The sequence below is a fragment of the Neovison vison genome, chromosome 3 (genome assembly GCF_020171115.1).
Source record: "Neovison vison isolate M4711 chromosome 3, ASM_NN_V1, whole genome shotgun sequence".
Lineage (NCBI taxonomy): Eukaryota > Metazoa > Chordata > Mammalia > Carnivora > Mustelidae > Neogale > Neogale vison.
This window is the reverse complement of record NC_058093.1, coordinates 124087920-124101997: the sequence shown is the minus strand read 5'-3', so window position 1 is coordinate 124101997 and position 14078 is coordinate 124087920. Positions and strand designations below refer to the sequence as shown.

General features: G+C 62.7%; 1 protein-coding gene across 2 annotated transcripts in view; it reads left to right on the top strand.

Moving 5' to 3' along the window:
- Window positions 1-12995, top strand: part of NFATC1 (nuclear factor of activated T cells 1) — a 95223-nt gene extending 82228 nt beyond the window's left edge. Inside the window, exon 11 of one of the 2 annotated variants that reach the window (XM_044242778.1) lies at window positions 11314-12995. In XM_044242778.1, coding sequence (XP_044098713.1) covers window positions 11314-11363 — 50 coding nt within the window. In that variant the 3' untranslated portion in view covers window positions 11364-12995. The remainder of the gene's footprint in view (window positions 1-11313) is intronic. The other variant, XM_044242777.1, reaches the window with a different exon arrangement.
- The last annotated feature ends 1083 nt before the right edge of the window (window positions 12996-14078 follow it).

Below are 14078 nucleotides of genomic sequence, written 5' to 3'. Positions count from 1 at the left end.
GGCCGGGAAACTGGGTGATGGATGACTTTGACGGGCGTTTCTCCGGAGCTGTGCTGGGCTCCCTAGGGATGAGCTCTGACCTGGGCTTTTGAGCGGGGCTTTTACCAGACCCGGCCCTTCCCTGGCCTGCCGCTTCCTCCTCTGCTCTGCTTCCTGTTTCTGTGTTTTCAAGGCCAGGTGGGCAGCGGGGTCGGGGAGCTCTGGCGCCCACCGTAAACAGCCGTTCCAGCCTGCTGTGGGAGAGCCCTGGGGGGGCCGGGCACAGCGGCGGCTCCTAGAGCCGGGAAGAGCCCCTTTGCCCTGGGAGGAGCCAGGGCCCTGGGGTGGGAGCCTCGCTCAGCGGGGGCGCCCAGCACGTTCATTCAATGACGGGAAGGTGAGCAGAGCTTGAAAGGGCACGACCCTCTGGGTGGCTTCTTCCCAGGCCCTCAGTGTCCCCGGCCGCATGGAGCCGGGCTGTGGGTTTGGAAACATCCTCTCATCCCTGCCGATGGTGGCCCTGGGCACCGGGAGCGTCTTTACACTCTTGGGGGCTTCTTCAAGCATCTCAGGTCCCCTTGACCAGGGCCCCCGAGCTCAGCTTTTCGATGAGTCGTCTCTTTGTGCCACATGCCCGGGGCGTCTCTGGGCCTCCGGCAGCTTGTGGGGACGGCGTGCAGCCTGGCCTTGTGGTGCCGGGCTGGCCTCGGGCACAGCCCTGGATGGTGCTTGGGGACCCCCGTTCCCATCGTGGGCGGCGGTCGGGAGCACTCTGTGCTGGGGGCATAGCCGCAGCCTCATCTCCGTGCAAGGAGGAGCTCGGCAAAGTCGGACACGGCTTCGCCGGGAAGTCTGCAGCCCCGTCCGGTGTGAGTCGCCGCCTGTCGTGACAAATGTATGTAAGCCGCTCGTTCCCCACGCACCGCTTCTGGTGAGGACATCGTCTTTATTCGTATTTGTGAACTTATTTGAGGAAAAAGCGCGCAGGCGGGTCGGGGGAGGGTCGGAGGGAGAGACTGTCTGTTCCCCGCTGACCGCAGAGCCAACGTGGGCTCCGTCCCACGACCCCGAGATCACGGCTGGAGCCGAAACCAAGAGCCGGCGCTCAGGAGACGCAGCCGCCCCGGTCCCCCGGAGGACACATTTTAAGTCTTCTTCAGAGTTAGTGGAGCAGAGAGTTGATGTGAGATTTTCCACACGGAAGGCCCGGGGCCCATGGAGCGGGAGAAAGCCCACGGGCAGGAGGCCGCCCCGCTGGCGTGGCACCGACGTGACCGTGGCCTGAGCCACGGCCTCGGCTCTGTCCTCCCCGTGCTCAGTCCTTGGAAACTTCCGCAGAGGGCGGATGGGCTCTCAGGAGAGGCCGCAGTAGTCGTATTTGCAGACTCTTCGCTGTGTCCCGGCATCACAGGGCCCTCGGGACCCGCGCCCACGTCCACTCTCTGGCCGCTGGAAAGCCCCGAGGGCAGCGGGCAGAGCCGGTGGAGCAGCCCACGGCGCGAGAGTGAGTGATGCGCGAGCCCACAGGGCCGTGCTCCCGGCGGGCAGCGGCCGGCTGCCACGTGAAGGACAGCGCCCACGCCCGGAGTCTGAGGGCCCAGGCCGTGTTTCAGGGAGGACCTCTTGGAGGAGAAGGACAAGAGCTGAGTTTCAACAGCGATCCGTACTGGGTCCCTCCGGCAAGTCTCCGCTCCTTGTGGGAAATGCTGCCTCACTCGGTGGGCGGGCTCCAGGGGACGGGGCCCGTGGGCAGGCGTGGGCTCCGTCTGCCGGTGGGAGCGCTCGGCTCTGCCCCAGACGGCAGCCCTGCCCGCACCCCCCCCCCCGCCGTGGTCACACGTCCGACCGCGTGCTCCCCTCCCGCGCTCAGGGGACCGCTCGCACCTGTCCCTTCAGGTACCGTTGGAAATGGCCGCTCCACCTCGGGCGGGGACGCGGTCTTTGGGACCGTGGTGATCCGGCCAGGCCGCCCGTTTTGGTGATCGCCAGGGGTGTGTGCTCATGACATAAAGTCAATTAGAGTGCGTTCGCGCCAGCCCTGCTGATTTGATTAGGACCAACGCAGGCTCCAGCAACGGGCAATTACAGGAAACTTAACGGCCTCCTGCAGGGAGCGCGGCCTCTGTGGCCTCTCCTGTTCTGTGATGAATTACTCATTACGTGCGGCGCTGCAGCAGCTTCTGTAAAGATTAATAATTGGATAATCGATACAAAAATTCAATCTTGGGTGCTTTTCCATTCCTAGAAACCAGGAGGCCCGCCGCCCCGGCCGGCGCTTTGTGGCTCTGCCCCTCCTCCACCCTGTCGCTCCCCGAACTGGGAGTTTCTGGGAGTCGCTTGCCTTCTGTGATCTTTCTGTTCAGATCTTTCCAGAATAAAGAAGCAGCTTCTGCTGTCGGTCAGTTTTCTCAGTACTCGTGGGTGCAATTTCTACCTTCAGGGTGGGCTCCATCTCCTGGGGACAGAGAGCAGAGACTATGGTAAAGAGTAGTGTTTCACAAGGCTCCTGTGTGCACGGGCGAGGTTCCCTCTGGCCTTTTCTGAAGTGGCCGGCAGAGCCAGGAGTGGGGCGCGGGTGTCCTGGGCGGCAGCATCCCGGCCAGGCTCTGGGCACAGGTGCACAGCTGGACAGCAGGGGGTGGTCCTGGCCTCGCCGTGGCATGGGCTCGGCCTCCAAGCAGCTGCCGGAATGCAGGCCAGAGGCCGAGGCTGACCGGCCGTCACCTGCGTCTCCTGGGCTCCAGCTTCTCTCTGAAGGCGGTGTGGTTTTTAATGACGGCAAAGTCAACGCCCACGAGAGCGTAGTAACAGTACAGGCGGTTCCCACGTGCTTTCGCCAAGGTCCACAGTCAGGGCGGGTGAGACAGGGCGCTGTTCCCTCAGCCGCCGTGTGCTGGTCGTTGCTGAGATGGCGAGGGACCAGGTCCTGGACCTCACATCTGAGTCCCGCCGTCCCTCGGTACAGATGCCTTGTTAAGCGGCCACTTTCTTTCGTGATCTCAGTGTGACAGTCACAGCTAAGAAAATTGCTGGTGGTTCTCTGGTAAAGTGAGGGATTACTTCCAACTGAACCCATCAGAAGGGTTCACTTCCCCTGAAGCCAAGAACGGGCAGCCCGAGCCTCTCCTTCGCCTCCATAATGAGCAGCTGCTTCTGGGCAAACCGGGGTCGTGGGCACGTGGCCGGCTGAGCTGACGGATCGTGGCCCTTCCCGCCGCTGGCCCAGGAGCGTGGCTGTGTCCTCCGCTGCCCATGGAAGGGAAGGACCCGCGTTGTTATCCCCTCTTACGTCGAGGCCCCGACTTGTGTCCCCGGACAGGGTGACTGGGGGCCGCGGCCTGGCTGGCCTGCACGGCCACTCACCCCGTCCCTCCCTCGCTCCACGTGACATTGTTACTTTTTAATTAAGGGACATTTTTTCATCTTTTATTTTTTAAATTCTGTTAATTCTGTGTGAATAGAAATGTCTTCATCTGGGGGGAATGTATTTTTTAGCGGCACAAGGAAAGCGCTGGAAAAATACTTGCTGGAGGTTTGGCAACTGTGGGATGAGTTCGGGTAGATGAGAAAATGGGCCAGGTGCTGCGGGAGCCCAGGCCGGCCACCGTGCGGCAGGAGCGGGGCGGCCCGCGGAGCCCCGTCACGTGGCTGGTCGGTCCCCGTGAGGCTGGAGTTTCCACACGGGCCTTTGCATTATTTGGAGGATTCGGGCTAAATAAGGAAGCAGGCACTGCAGGCAGGAAAATTATTCTGTTTTAACGGCTGACAGTGCCGTGTGACAGCGGTGCCCGGCAGTGACAGCCCCACGCGCACTAGGGAGGGTCATGTTTTATTTAAACTGTGACTTGTTGTCATTCAGACTCCACCGTCCCGTCCCCTCTTTCCAAAAATAGCAGGCCCCGTGGCAGTGGCTTATTATGATTAAAAAGGTAAAAATAAGTGAAGGCTGAAATGGGTCCCGGACACCCGAGGTAGCGCAGAACTCGCTTCTTAATGGAACTTGAGAGTCGGCCTCATTTTCCGCCGCCTCACAAAGTGTCTTTGAAAAAGTCCGAGAAGTAAAGCAGGGGCTTCGGCGATGTCGCAGCATTTTCAGAGTTGCTGGGGTCGCGACAGGCCCGCTGTCGCCGGGGGGCCGTGCAGGGCCACGTGGACGCCCAGCCCGCTGCCCCTGCCGGGCCACGGACACGGCGCTGGCCTGTGAACGGGGGCGTGTGCACAGCAGACTTCGTGAGACGCTTGCCTCTTCCAAAAAATAACCGCCCCGGGAGACGGCCTCAGTTTCCCCCCGTGCCCACAGCCGGGGCGTCGCTGCCCAGAGCCGCACCTGCTCCAGGGACACAAAAGCACGTTTTCTCCCCTTCGCTTCCCGGTTCCCAAATCGCGGCTGTAATCGTGGTGCCCGCAGGCGGCCCCTGCGCCAGCGCTTTCTGCGACGGAGGGAGCTGGTGCTCCTGCTCGGGGCCCCGCGCACCCGGGTCGGCGGGAACCGTGCGCCGCGGGAGGCCCACAGCTCGCACCCCTGCGCGCGGCGTCCCTCCCTGGCCCGGATCCCTGCCTGCCGTGAGGCGCGAGCACGACGGATGCGACCCGGCCGCGGTGTTTCTGGTTGGACGGCGGCTGCCGGAACGATCACGCTCTCGGCCACGACGCTGAGTTTAGCTAAAGCTGTGTTTTCTGGGAAAGTCAGCAAATACGTTTTTAAATTATCTTTTAGTTGTAGGAATGGGAAAGACTGGCCTTCCTGTTTGCTCTGCTCTTCACGCAGCTATTTTGGCTTTCCCTTAAAAACAAGAAAGTTTCGGATGGTTTGTTCTGCGTGAGGAACATGGTCTGTCCCTCAGCGGAGCACCGAGTGAGCACTTGACTTTTCTGTACGTCTTTACACACAGTCCTTCGCGGGACCGCGAGCGCTGAGGGGCCCACGGGCAGGACGCGGCGCGGATGTGGCTGCAGGGATCCGCCCGGGAACGCAGTCCCCGCGGATCATTCCGGCCTCTTGGTCGCCCACGTTGCTTTTGTTTCAAGGACAAAGGCGGCTTCTGGAAAGCGGTTCTCTTTGTGAAGACGGGACGTGGGGACCAGTCGTGAAGGGCCCTGCGTGTTATTCACAACCGACGGGCCCTTGGACACTGTCAGAAACTAAGTGAATCTAAATTTTTATAAAAGGTAAAAAGACCCACAAACGAGCAAACAGACAAACGGAGGTGAAAGGCTGACGGCGTCCCGGTGCGGCCGGCGGTGGGCCACGCAGTGGAGCGGTTGTTGTTGATCTTGCACAGTCCGCAGGCCGGGGTCCCCTCGTGAGAGCCGACCTGTCGAGAAGGAGGCGGCGCTTCGGAACTGGGCGCTGTGGCCGGCTGACACGCACGTGCAGCGGTCACTACATTTTTAAAACAGTTGTCACACGTGTGCTATTAGCAAAGTGGGGTCCTGGCCCGCCCTGATGAACTTCTTTAGCAAGGACGACGCAGTGTGGCTGGGTAACATTGCTGGCCTAGAGTCCTCACGCCCAGGCCAAGACCTGGCTCCTAAGAACGGAGGTCGGCATCAGTGTGGACAGCCGCGTAGAAGCTTCCAGAGCCTGCCCCTCCCGTGCCTTCCCTCCCCAAAGCCCGCATGTGGGCTCCACGACTCTGGCGGTTCCTGCCAAAGGACAGAGACAGAGACCCCTGCATGGCCCCAGGCCCCTCTTCCCATTGCTGTCCTGGGCGGCACCTGGGGCCACTGTGCCCCGGGGGAGGCCAGCCGCGCCGACGGCGCTCCATGACAGACCCGTCCCCTGCCTTCTCTGGGCCTGTCTTCAAATGAGGAACAGTAACGGTGTCCAGCTCCCACGTGACCGGGGAGGCCTCTGTGAGCTTCCCGCCATTGTAACGCTCGGCACCCAGAGCTCCGGGCAGGAGGGTGTGTTTCTCCCTTCGAGATGACGGAAGACGCCCCGGCTCGGGGAGCAGAAAGGCTGGTGGCCGGGCCGTCACTCGCACGACGGACACCCTCCGGCTGCAGCCTGGTGCGGGGCGGGGTGAGGGCAGGACCCAGGTCTCCGCGCTCCGGTCCCCAGCCGCGCCCGCCCCCGACAGCACAGGTCCGGGCTGTGCACGGCTCCTGTCTTTTTACAGAGGAAGGTCACGGGCCTCCTGTTGCTCGTGACCCGACCGATCGTCTGCGTGACGTGGTGTGAACTGGGAGAACCAAGGTTTGGGCAGGTCAGAGGTCGCGGGATCGTCAGGACGGTCGTTTCCGATGGGTCCACTCACGACCGGGCCCCGTCTGCGGACTAGGAGGTCCGGCCGGATCTTCTCCTCGTCATTTTTGCCTCTTTCCAGGAGCTGCTTCTCCTCCCAGAGTCTGTGTGTGTTCACGCTGACCATGCGACACGCCTCGTGTCGACGTCCTTTCTCGTCCCAGGGATGCAGGCTCACGTTCCTCCCGTCCCGTCATTCAGAGTCCCGTGGGCACGTACACGCTGTCGCTTCTCCCCTTGGAGTCGGAAGGAGGACACTGGACGACGTCGGGGCACCCCGAAGAGGCCCCGTGCCCTCATGGTCACGACGGCCACGAGCAGGTGGCCTCCGAGGCCGAGAACTCCCAGCAGGCGGCCCGGGTGCCCTCGGTGTCAGCTCCGAAACGCGGATTCTGAGCCGCGGGCGTCTGTGCGTCGCGCGGACCAGGCGCCCTCCCAGAGCCCTCACGTGTGTGCGGCCCTTGGGACGGCCGGGCCGCGCTACGGGGACTTTGGAAGGAGGGCTCTGATGTCACGTGTCCGCGGGTCTCCTCTGGCCTTGCCGTCGGCCCCGCGTGGGACAGGGACGGCCGGACCCCCTCGTCATGCGCAGAGGAGCGTCCCTGGACCGCAGGTGGCCGGACGGACCCTGTGTGTCCCCTGCTCACGGTGTCTCCTCCGTGTGGAGAGACACGCACGTTTAAGGCAATAGCTAGTCCAGGAGAAATGACTAAAAACATCGTCCTTTTAGCTTGAGCAGAAGAGAACGCCGTGTTTGGGGGTGTGGGGCGGGTGCGGGGCGGGTGTTGGCTTTGAGCCGCACGTGCCCCGGCAGGGGACCTGCAGGCTCTGCCCCGGACACCAGGTTCTGTGTGCTGAGTGCGCAGGCCAGCCCAGGGCCGGACACAGGGACAGAGTGCAGGGGCGGGGTGGGAGGAGGGGGACCGGTGGGTGCCGGTGCCGGCCCCGGCCTGGTGGAGCGCTCCCCTCCCCGTCAGCCCCAGGGCCCGTGTCTCCCTCCCCGACCCTCCCGTGGACCCTCTGTTTACAAGACCCGTAACGTGAAGTCCACCTTCCCTCCCTTGTGGGACTGCTGGCGACAGGCCCTGGGCCCCTGCTTAGGACCCACGGGGCCGAGAACATGCTGGGCCACCACGGGAAGCGGCTCATTCCTGAAACTGTGATTTGAGAACCTTAGCCGCTTTCGGGAACCAAGAGTTCAGAAACATGGGGAAACTTGGCTTAAAAGCAAAATGTCTAAAACTGAGATCCAGGCCGTTCCCACGCCCCGGAGTCCTGCGAGAGCCCGTGAGTGAAGCCCGACGTTGAAGTGAGGTGCTTTGCTACAACAGGAAGTTTAGTTTTGTTTTTTCAAAAGATTTTGTGTATTTATTTGACAGCGAGGGGGAGACCGCGAGAGCGGGGGGAGTGGGGGGGGGGGAGAAGCAGGCTGATGCGGGGCTTCATCCCAGGACCCTGGGGTCATGACCCGAGCCGGGGGCAGACACCCAACAACTGAGCCCCCCAGGTGCCCCGACATGGAGTTTTAAGCTCAATTTTTTTCCAAAATGGTGATGAAAAAGAAACTCATTACGTGAAAGTACCAAAATTTCGCTTTAAAAAGGACCCTCCGCTGGAGTAGTTAATTTGCTTCTTTATAAATAGCCGTGAGCTGTTTGCGTGGCCGGAACAGGGCAGCGCGTCTGCAGAGGCCATGGGCGCCGGCGAGGGCTGTGCCTGTGCTGCGTACGTTCGAGTTTTTAAATGTCGTAAAAGACGAGTTTTCTCTTCAGTCCAGTCCAGCTACGTGCAAAGAGGTGGTGTAGGTGTGTCTGTGTCCTGCGTGCGGATCCCAGGTGAAGACCAAAACGCAAATTGCCACATAAGTTTTAGGAAAAAAACAGTAGTTTCCACCTTGGGAGCATTTTAGAGAAAACTTAAATATAAGGGAAAAAACCTTTCTCATTAAATTTAATTGTGGTGTAACAGCTCACCACATCCTGTCGCAGGGACGTCTGACTCTCAGCAAAGCGAAGGTTCCTCTTTCAGGTCTCTGACAGCTCCGAGGGTCACATGTTACCTGCAGTTCAAAATACTCGACCAAGAAAAAACCCTGAGTGTCGGTGGAAAAGCTGAATACGAAGACGGAAAGTATCAGTGGAGAAAAGACACTGTGGGAAACCGTCCCAGAGAAGGCCACCCCCGAAATAACCAGCACAGTCCCCCGGGGGCGGCCACGCTCTCACAGGGCCCTGGAACTGTGACCTCATGGAAGGGACGTGTGAGGCCGGGGCGGGGGGCCCCGATGTGCGCACCCTGCTCGCCGTCTGTCTGGGGACGGGAGCCCCCGTGGCTCTCCCGGCAGGGCCGCGGCGCGGGCTGTGTCTGTCCGGGGAGCGTGGCTCTGTGGTGCGTCCCGCCGGCCACCCGCCCCTTCTGCCGGCTACTCCGCACAGTCCTAGGGGACCTAGGGCAGGTCTGACGGTGTTCGCGCATGTGTGTGGTCCTTGACTGTGCCCCCAAGATGTCTGACCCGTCCTGACCCTCCATCGTGGTGCCAGGCCTGGACCACGGGGCCGTCCGATGTCCTGCTGACCTTTGTCGGGAGGCAGGCAGGCCTGGTGGCTCCTCGGGAACCGGCAGGTCCCAGGGACGGAGCAGGAGGGCTGCCCACTCTCCCGAGCTGCTCCTGGTTGCCAGGCTGGGGTCACAGAGAGCCCGTCAGGTGCCAGCACCCAGGAGGGCCCCAGGTGGCTCAGTGTTTTCCCCGTTCCCACCCACCACGGGCTCCCCCTGCCAGGCTCAGGTGCCCCAGTGGGCAGTGAGGGGAAGCCCACTTCTGAGCCTTCTTCCCCTTTTATCTTGTCAGACGTGTGTTTTTGTCCTGTGGTCTCTGTAACCCTGAGAAACTAGAGAGTTTGGGCTGCCTTGCTTAAGCCTCCCTGATTCCGCACCGTTATTACCTCTCAGCTCCCCCTTATTCCCGTCATTATTGCCCTCAGGCCCCTTTTCCCTGACGTTGGCTCCCATGAGAATTTCCTCACCACCCGGTGTCTGCCCCTGCTGTGGGATTTCTGGTCTGAGAACCCCCGTCCTTGCTGGTGCAATGAGCGTGGCGACCGGCGTTGGTCTATGCCCTTGGGAGGCCCCGTCCCTCAGTGGCCACCTGTCCACGCTGCCACGGCGCCGGAGGCCTTGTCCTCTGGTGTCATGGCTGAGTGTTGCATCCTGGCCCCGGGGGAGCCCGTGGCGACTGGGCCGCCTGCCCCCGCCCCCCCTGCTGGGCCAGGGCCCCCATGGCCACGTGTGCCCTCGGACCTTCCGCTGAATCGGATTGATGTTAGGAAGACCGCCGTGCCGTGGCCCGGCGAGGGCTCAGGAGGAAATGAGAGGGGTCACCATGAAGCAACGTGAAGGGGCCATGTGCCACGCCAGCCACAGCAGTGTGCTCTGCGGGGCAGCCACTGTCCCTGCCGCGTGTGGTCGTAAGAATGTCCAGTGCACCCCGCCGGGAAGCCTCTCCTTGGGGAGGCAGTGTCCTAGGGACGCTCAGATTTGTTCTTGTCCTTGTCATCGTGTTCTTTGATACAGCGGCTCTGCAGAGTGCAAATTGGAGGGCACACACTGACGTGGGAAGGAGCGTGGGCCCAGGCCTGCCCCCTCCCACCGTGCCCGGGGACCTGCGACCAAGGGTGCACTCCAGGTCGGGTGGCAGGGCACGCCGCGTGGTCAGTGGACACGTGAGCTGCGTGGTCCTCAGGAGGGGTCCCGCCGCGCCCTGCCTTCCCGTGGGCCTGGCACTGGTTGGGGTCTCTAGCGGGCTGTCAGAATGTCACAGAAAAAGGGCCCGCTGCTGAGGAGCGGCCCACGGGACCCTCCGGGGACGGGTGTCGTCCTGCGAGCAGGTCTGCGCCTCACCGTTGCCTCGTGAGCGGTCGCTGGGAGGGGACCCCGAGCTGGCCGGCGAACCGGCCCCTCCCGTTGTCTCCGCTGGTGCGTCAGTGGAATCCGCAGAGCAGGTGTGGCTGCGTGGCCGGGGTCGTGCCTCCCCTCTGTGTCCCCGGCAGATGTGTCCTCCGCAGGCCGGCTGGCCTGGTGCCCGCCCAGGCCCACTGTGCGCTCCTGGTGTTTGCGCGCTGACTCACCGCCCCTCCACCCGGGCTGGGCTGGGGGGCGGGCGGGCCTGGGGCTCTGCGGCCGGGCTCCTGCTTGTGAAGCTGGTGCCAGCGGATCCCGTTATCAGCAGCGGTGACACCATTCCCGGCCACGTGTTGTTATTGTTATTCTTCACAATAGCAGGGGGTGTTGAAAGGGCATTCGGGGGGGGTCGTGCGGGTGACGACAGGTGTGCCAGCCGGTCACTGCAGGAAGCTGCCCCAGGACGTGCCGGGGCCTCTGCAGAGACACAGGGAGTTTATCTGGGCGGCAAAGGGAAGCCTGGGCAGTTCCGTGACGTGAGCACGTGTCCCCCACCTCCCAGTTCTGTTGGGAAAGTGGGCCGTGGGGACGTGTGCCCTATCTGGGGCCGACCCGGGGTGGGGAGAGGGATGTTGTGCAGCTTACGGCGGCCGTGCCAGCTTTGCTCATTTCCTCTCCTGCAGCCAAAAGCCACATGTGGACGCGGGCGCGGGCGAGGAAGCAGGAACGGAGGAAGAGCTGTGAACAGAGGGAGGCCAGACGGCCTCTCGGACGGGGTCTGTCCGACTGCGAGACCAAAGAGAGAGGCTCTCCTGGGCCTGGGCCTCCAGGCCATGCCTCCGCCACCCCTGCTGGCTCGGCCCGTGGAGACGCCCGCCGGGGGAAGACATGCTCACGGCCCCCAACCAGCCCCGGGAGCCTTTTCCCGGAGCCCACGATCCAGGCGTCAGCGTGTCGCCAACTTGGCCGCCGCCAGCCCCCGCAGCCGCAGAGCAGGGGCCCCGGGCAGCCGCGTGCTGCCGGCGCAGGACACCCTGGGCCCACGGTGGGGCGTGGGAAGGAGGCCCCTCCCTCGGGGCGAAGCTCCTCCTGGGCGCTGAAGGCGTGGCTGATGCGATTTCTGGTTCTTACAAACAGTTCTGGGCAGAGCGATGTTTCCCTAATGGTCACTCTCTTGTGTTTTCTTGCAGTAAATGAAATAATACGGAACGATCTCTCCAGCACCAACATCCGATCATAGCCGGCCACACGGAGCTCACGCACAAGCCCCTTGGAGCCCGCTCAGCCGCCGATGGTGCCACACCAGGAACTCCGGGGACACCCAACGCACACCTGGCGCCGGCCCAGCTCCCGCTAACCCAAGATTTGCCTCGCGCGCTCCATGTAGTTCTGTGCCCGGGAAGACGGACCAAAGGGGGTGGGGCCACCGGTGCACCTGTTGCGGGCCCGGGTGCCCCTGCCCCGGGCTTCAGTGCTGGAAGTGCCTTATTAACTGGACCCGGTGCCCCGGGGCAGAGCGTGGGGTCTGCCGCCAGGAGAGCGTGTGCAGGAGCGAAGCCGTAAAGACACGCGGCCGTGCGGCTCTCTCTTCTGTGTGGGCTGGGAGAACCCTGGCCAGCGAGGCACTGCAGGGAGACCCAGCCCCGCTTCCGAGCTTTCTCCGCTCCCCTTGGGCTGCAGCATGCGACCTGCGGCCTTGTTCAGCGCGTTTCGGGAACTAAGTCAGCGCTTTTGGGGATGTAAATCCGCGCGTTTCGGGATCTTGCCCGTCGTCCTTTCGCGCCCCCTGCTCCCTCCAGTGTCACCGAAACTGTGGGATTGTGGAGTGTAGCATGCTGGGGTTTTGTTTTTAATCTGGCTTTGAACGTGGCGCAGGTAGGATGCACAGGACACTCTGCGGGACAAAGGAGGCCTGTGCAGCCAGGACCGACCTGGCGTTCGCGTGTGTGCACAGACGGTGGCATGTACGCACAAATGCAGAGCGACGGCAGGGGCGACGTGCGGCCCTCGCCCCGCAGGGGCTGCCGCGTTGCCCGTACCCCGTGTCCGTTCTGGAAGATGCATCTAAGACAAAACCCGGCTCTCTGGCTCCATCCCGGGGCCCATCTCCCGTCCGCCGGGTCTGCACCGTCCTGCGGGGTGCGGCAGGCCGAGCTCGTCAGAAGGCCGGGAGGGGTGCGTTCTCGGTGCGCGGATGTGCCCGAACGGCAAGGGAAGGCGACTGTGCCGCGCGTCCGGGGAGTGGAGCGTGTGCGCTCCGCTGTGGGGTTTCCCTTCACAGAAGCCTTCCGACCGCGCGTCGGCTCAGGGAACAGTCACCAGAAATGGGTTCCTGGGCAGCGCCTGCCGCGTGTTCCCGACGGGCCGCTGGGAACGCACGGGTCCGCGTGGACGCCGCCGCTTCTGTCGGCAGCAGCCCGTGTCGCGTCCGGGACCCGCCGTCTCTCGTAGGCACGGCTCATTCAACACGCTTCACCTGAACACTGTGCTTCGGGAGTCCGGGCCCCCGGAACACGCCTGAAGCGGCACCCGCGGGCGGGCGGCGTGGGTCCTGGCCCGCAGCGCGACGTGAGGTGGATTGGATCTGCGCAGCGTCCTCCTGTACCTCCACGCGCCGATTTTGCTGGACGCCGGGAAGGACACAAGGCCGAAGGCCGTATCCATATCTTGTGCGCCGCCGTGAGAATGCCGACACGTGGCTGCCCCCAGCCACCGCCCGCCTGTCGCCCGGACCTCGGCCTGCCCTCTGCGTCCTGGGACTCGCACGACCCTCTTCTCTGTGCTTTCTGTGGGAGGGAACCATTTGGTGTTTGTGTCCGCTGTCCTTTAGTTAGGAGATAGACCCAATAAAGCATTATTTTTTGCTGGACAACCTTAGTCTGCCGGTGACTTGTTATCTGTGCGGAACATTCTGCCACATTCTAAGTGATTTTCTGCTGTGGGTCCTTGTGCCCCTGCCGTCTGTGTGGAGGGCCGAGTCCTACAGCGGCACTGGCGTCCCCAGGACCTCCCCTGTGGCGGGCGGGCCATGCCCCTAGACACGCGCGGAGAAGCCGCCTGGGCGCTCCAGCACTTTGCTCAGAAGGGCACGGCGGTGTCTGCGCCTCGCGCTGGTTCCCTGAAGCCCCTCGGCCCCTGTCTCTGCCCAGAGCTGCTTCAGGCTCACGCAGGGAAACGGTGTTCAGTGTTGATAAAACCAGATGAAACCCAGAACTTCTCCAGCAGTTACTGTTGAATTCTCAGAAATAGTATTTTGCTTTTAGGACTTTATAAAATGGAAGGTTTCCTCTTTCTTTTGCTAAGATTGACGCAAAGTTCTAGGGGAACCTCATCACCCAGCGTGTGTGGCTGCCCCCGTGGGAGGCAGAGCCGCCACGGCCAAGGGGCCTCCGAGGGGAGTGTGGGTCGCGGGGTGGGCGGGGCCGTGGAGAAGAGAGGGGGCCTGCGGGGAACCCCAGAGCCTGCCGGATACACAGGGAATCAGGAGTCTGTCCACCCCAGGCTCACGGGGCCACCGGAGCTGGGCTTGACTCCCTCAAGAATGCCCGGCAAGCTCTTAATTTCAAAGCGAGTTTTTCTAAACCTCCCCCCCATTCTCAGCGAAGACGTTTATATTCCAGAAACAAAACACAAATCTGTGCGATAAGAGACGGTTTCTGCAGACACCATTTACACGGCTTCGTTTCTTTTCGGTGGATCTTGTGTAATCAGGCTCACCTCCAGCAAAGCGTGGGTGCGCGGGGACCAGAACGTCTCCTGGGGAGCCAGGGTCAAGGTCAGCCTAACCCAAGCTGGCCGGGCTTCTGGAGCCTCGGAGCCCCTTGCCAGCCCTCCCCTCGCCTCCCTCAGTGACCGGGATCGCGCAGCATGCCCCCCAGAACTGTGTGTTGTGGGAGCAGCCGAGCCCGGGGCCATGTGGCAGACCTTGGCTCGCTTGTCCTCCGTCCGCTGCTGG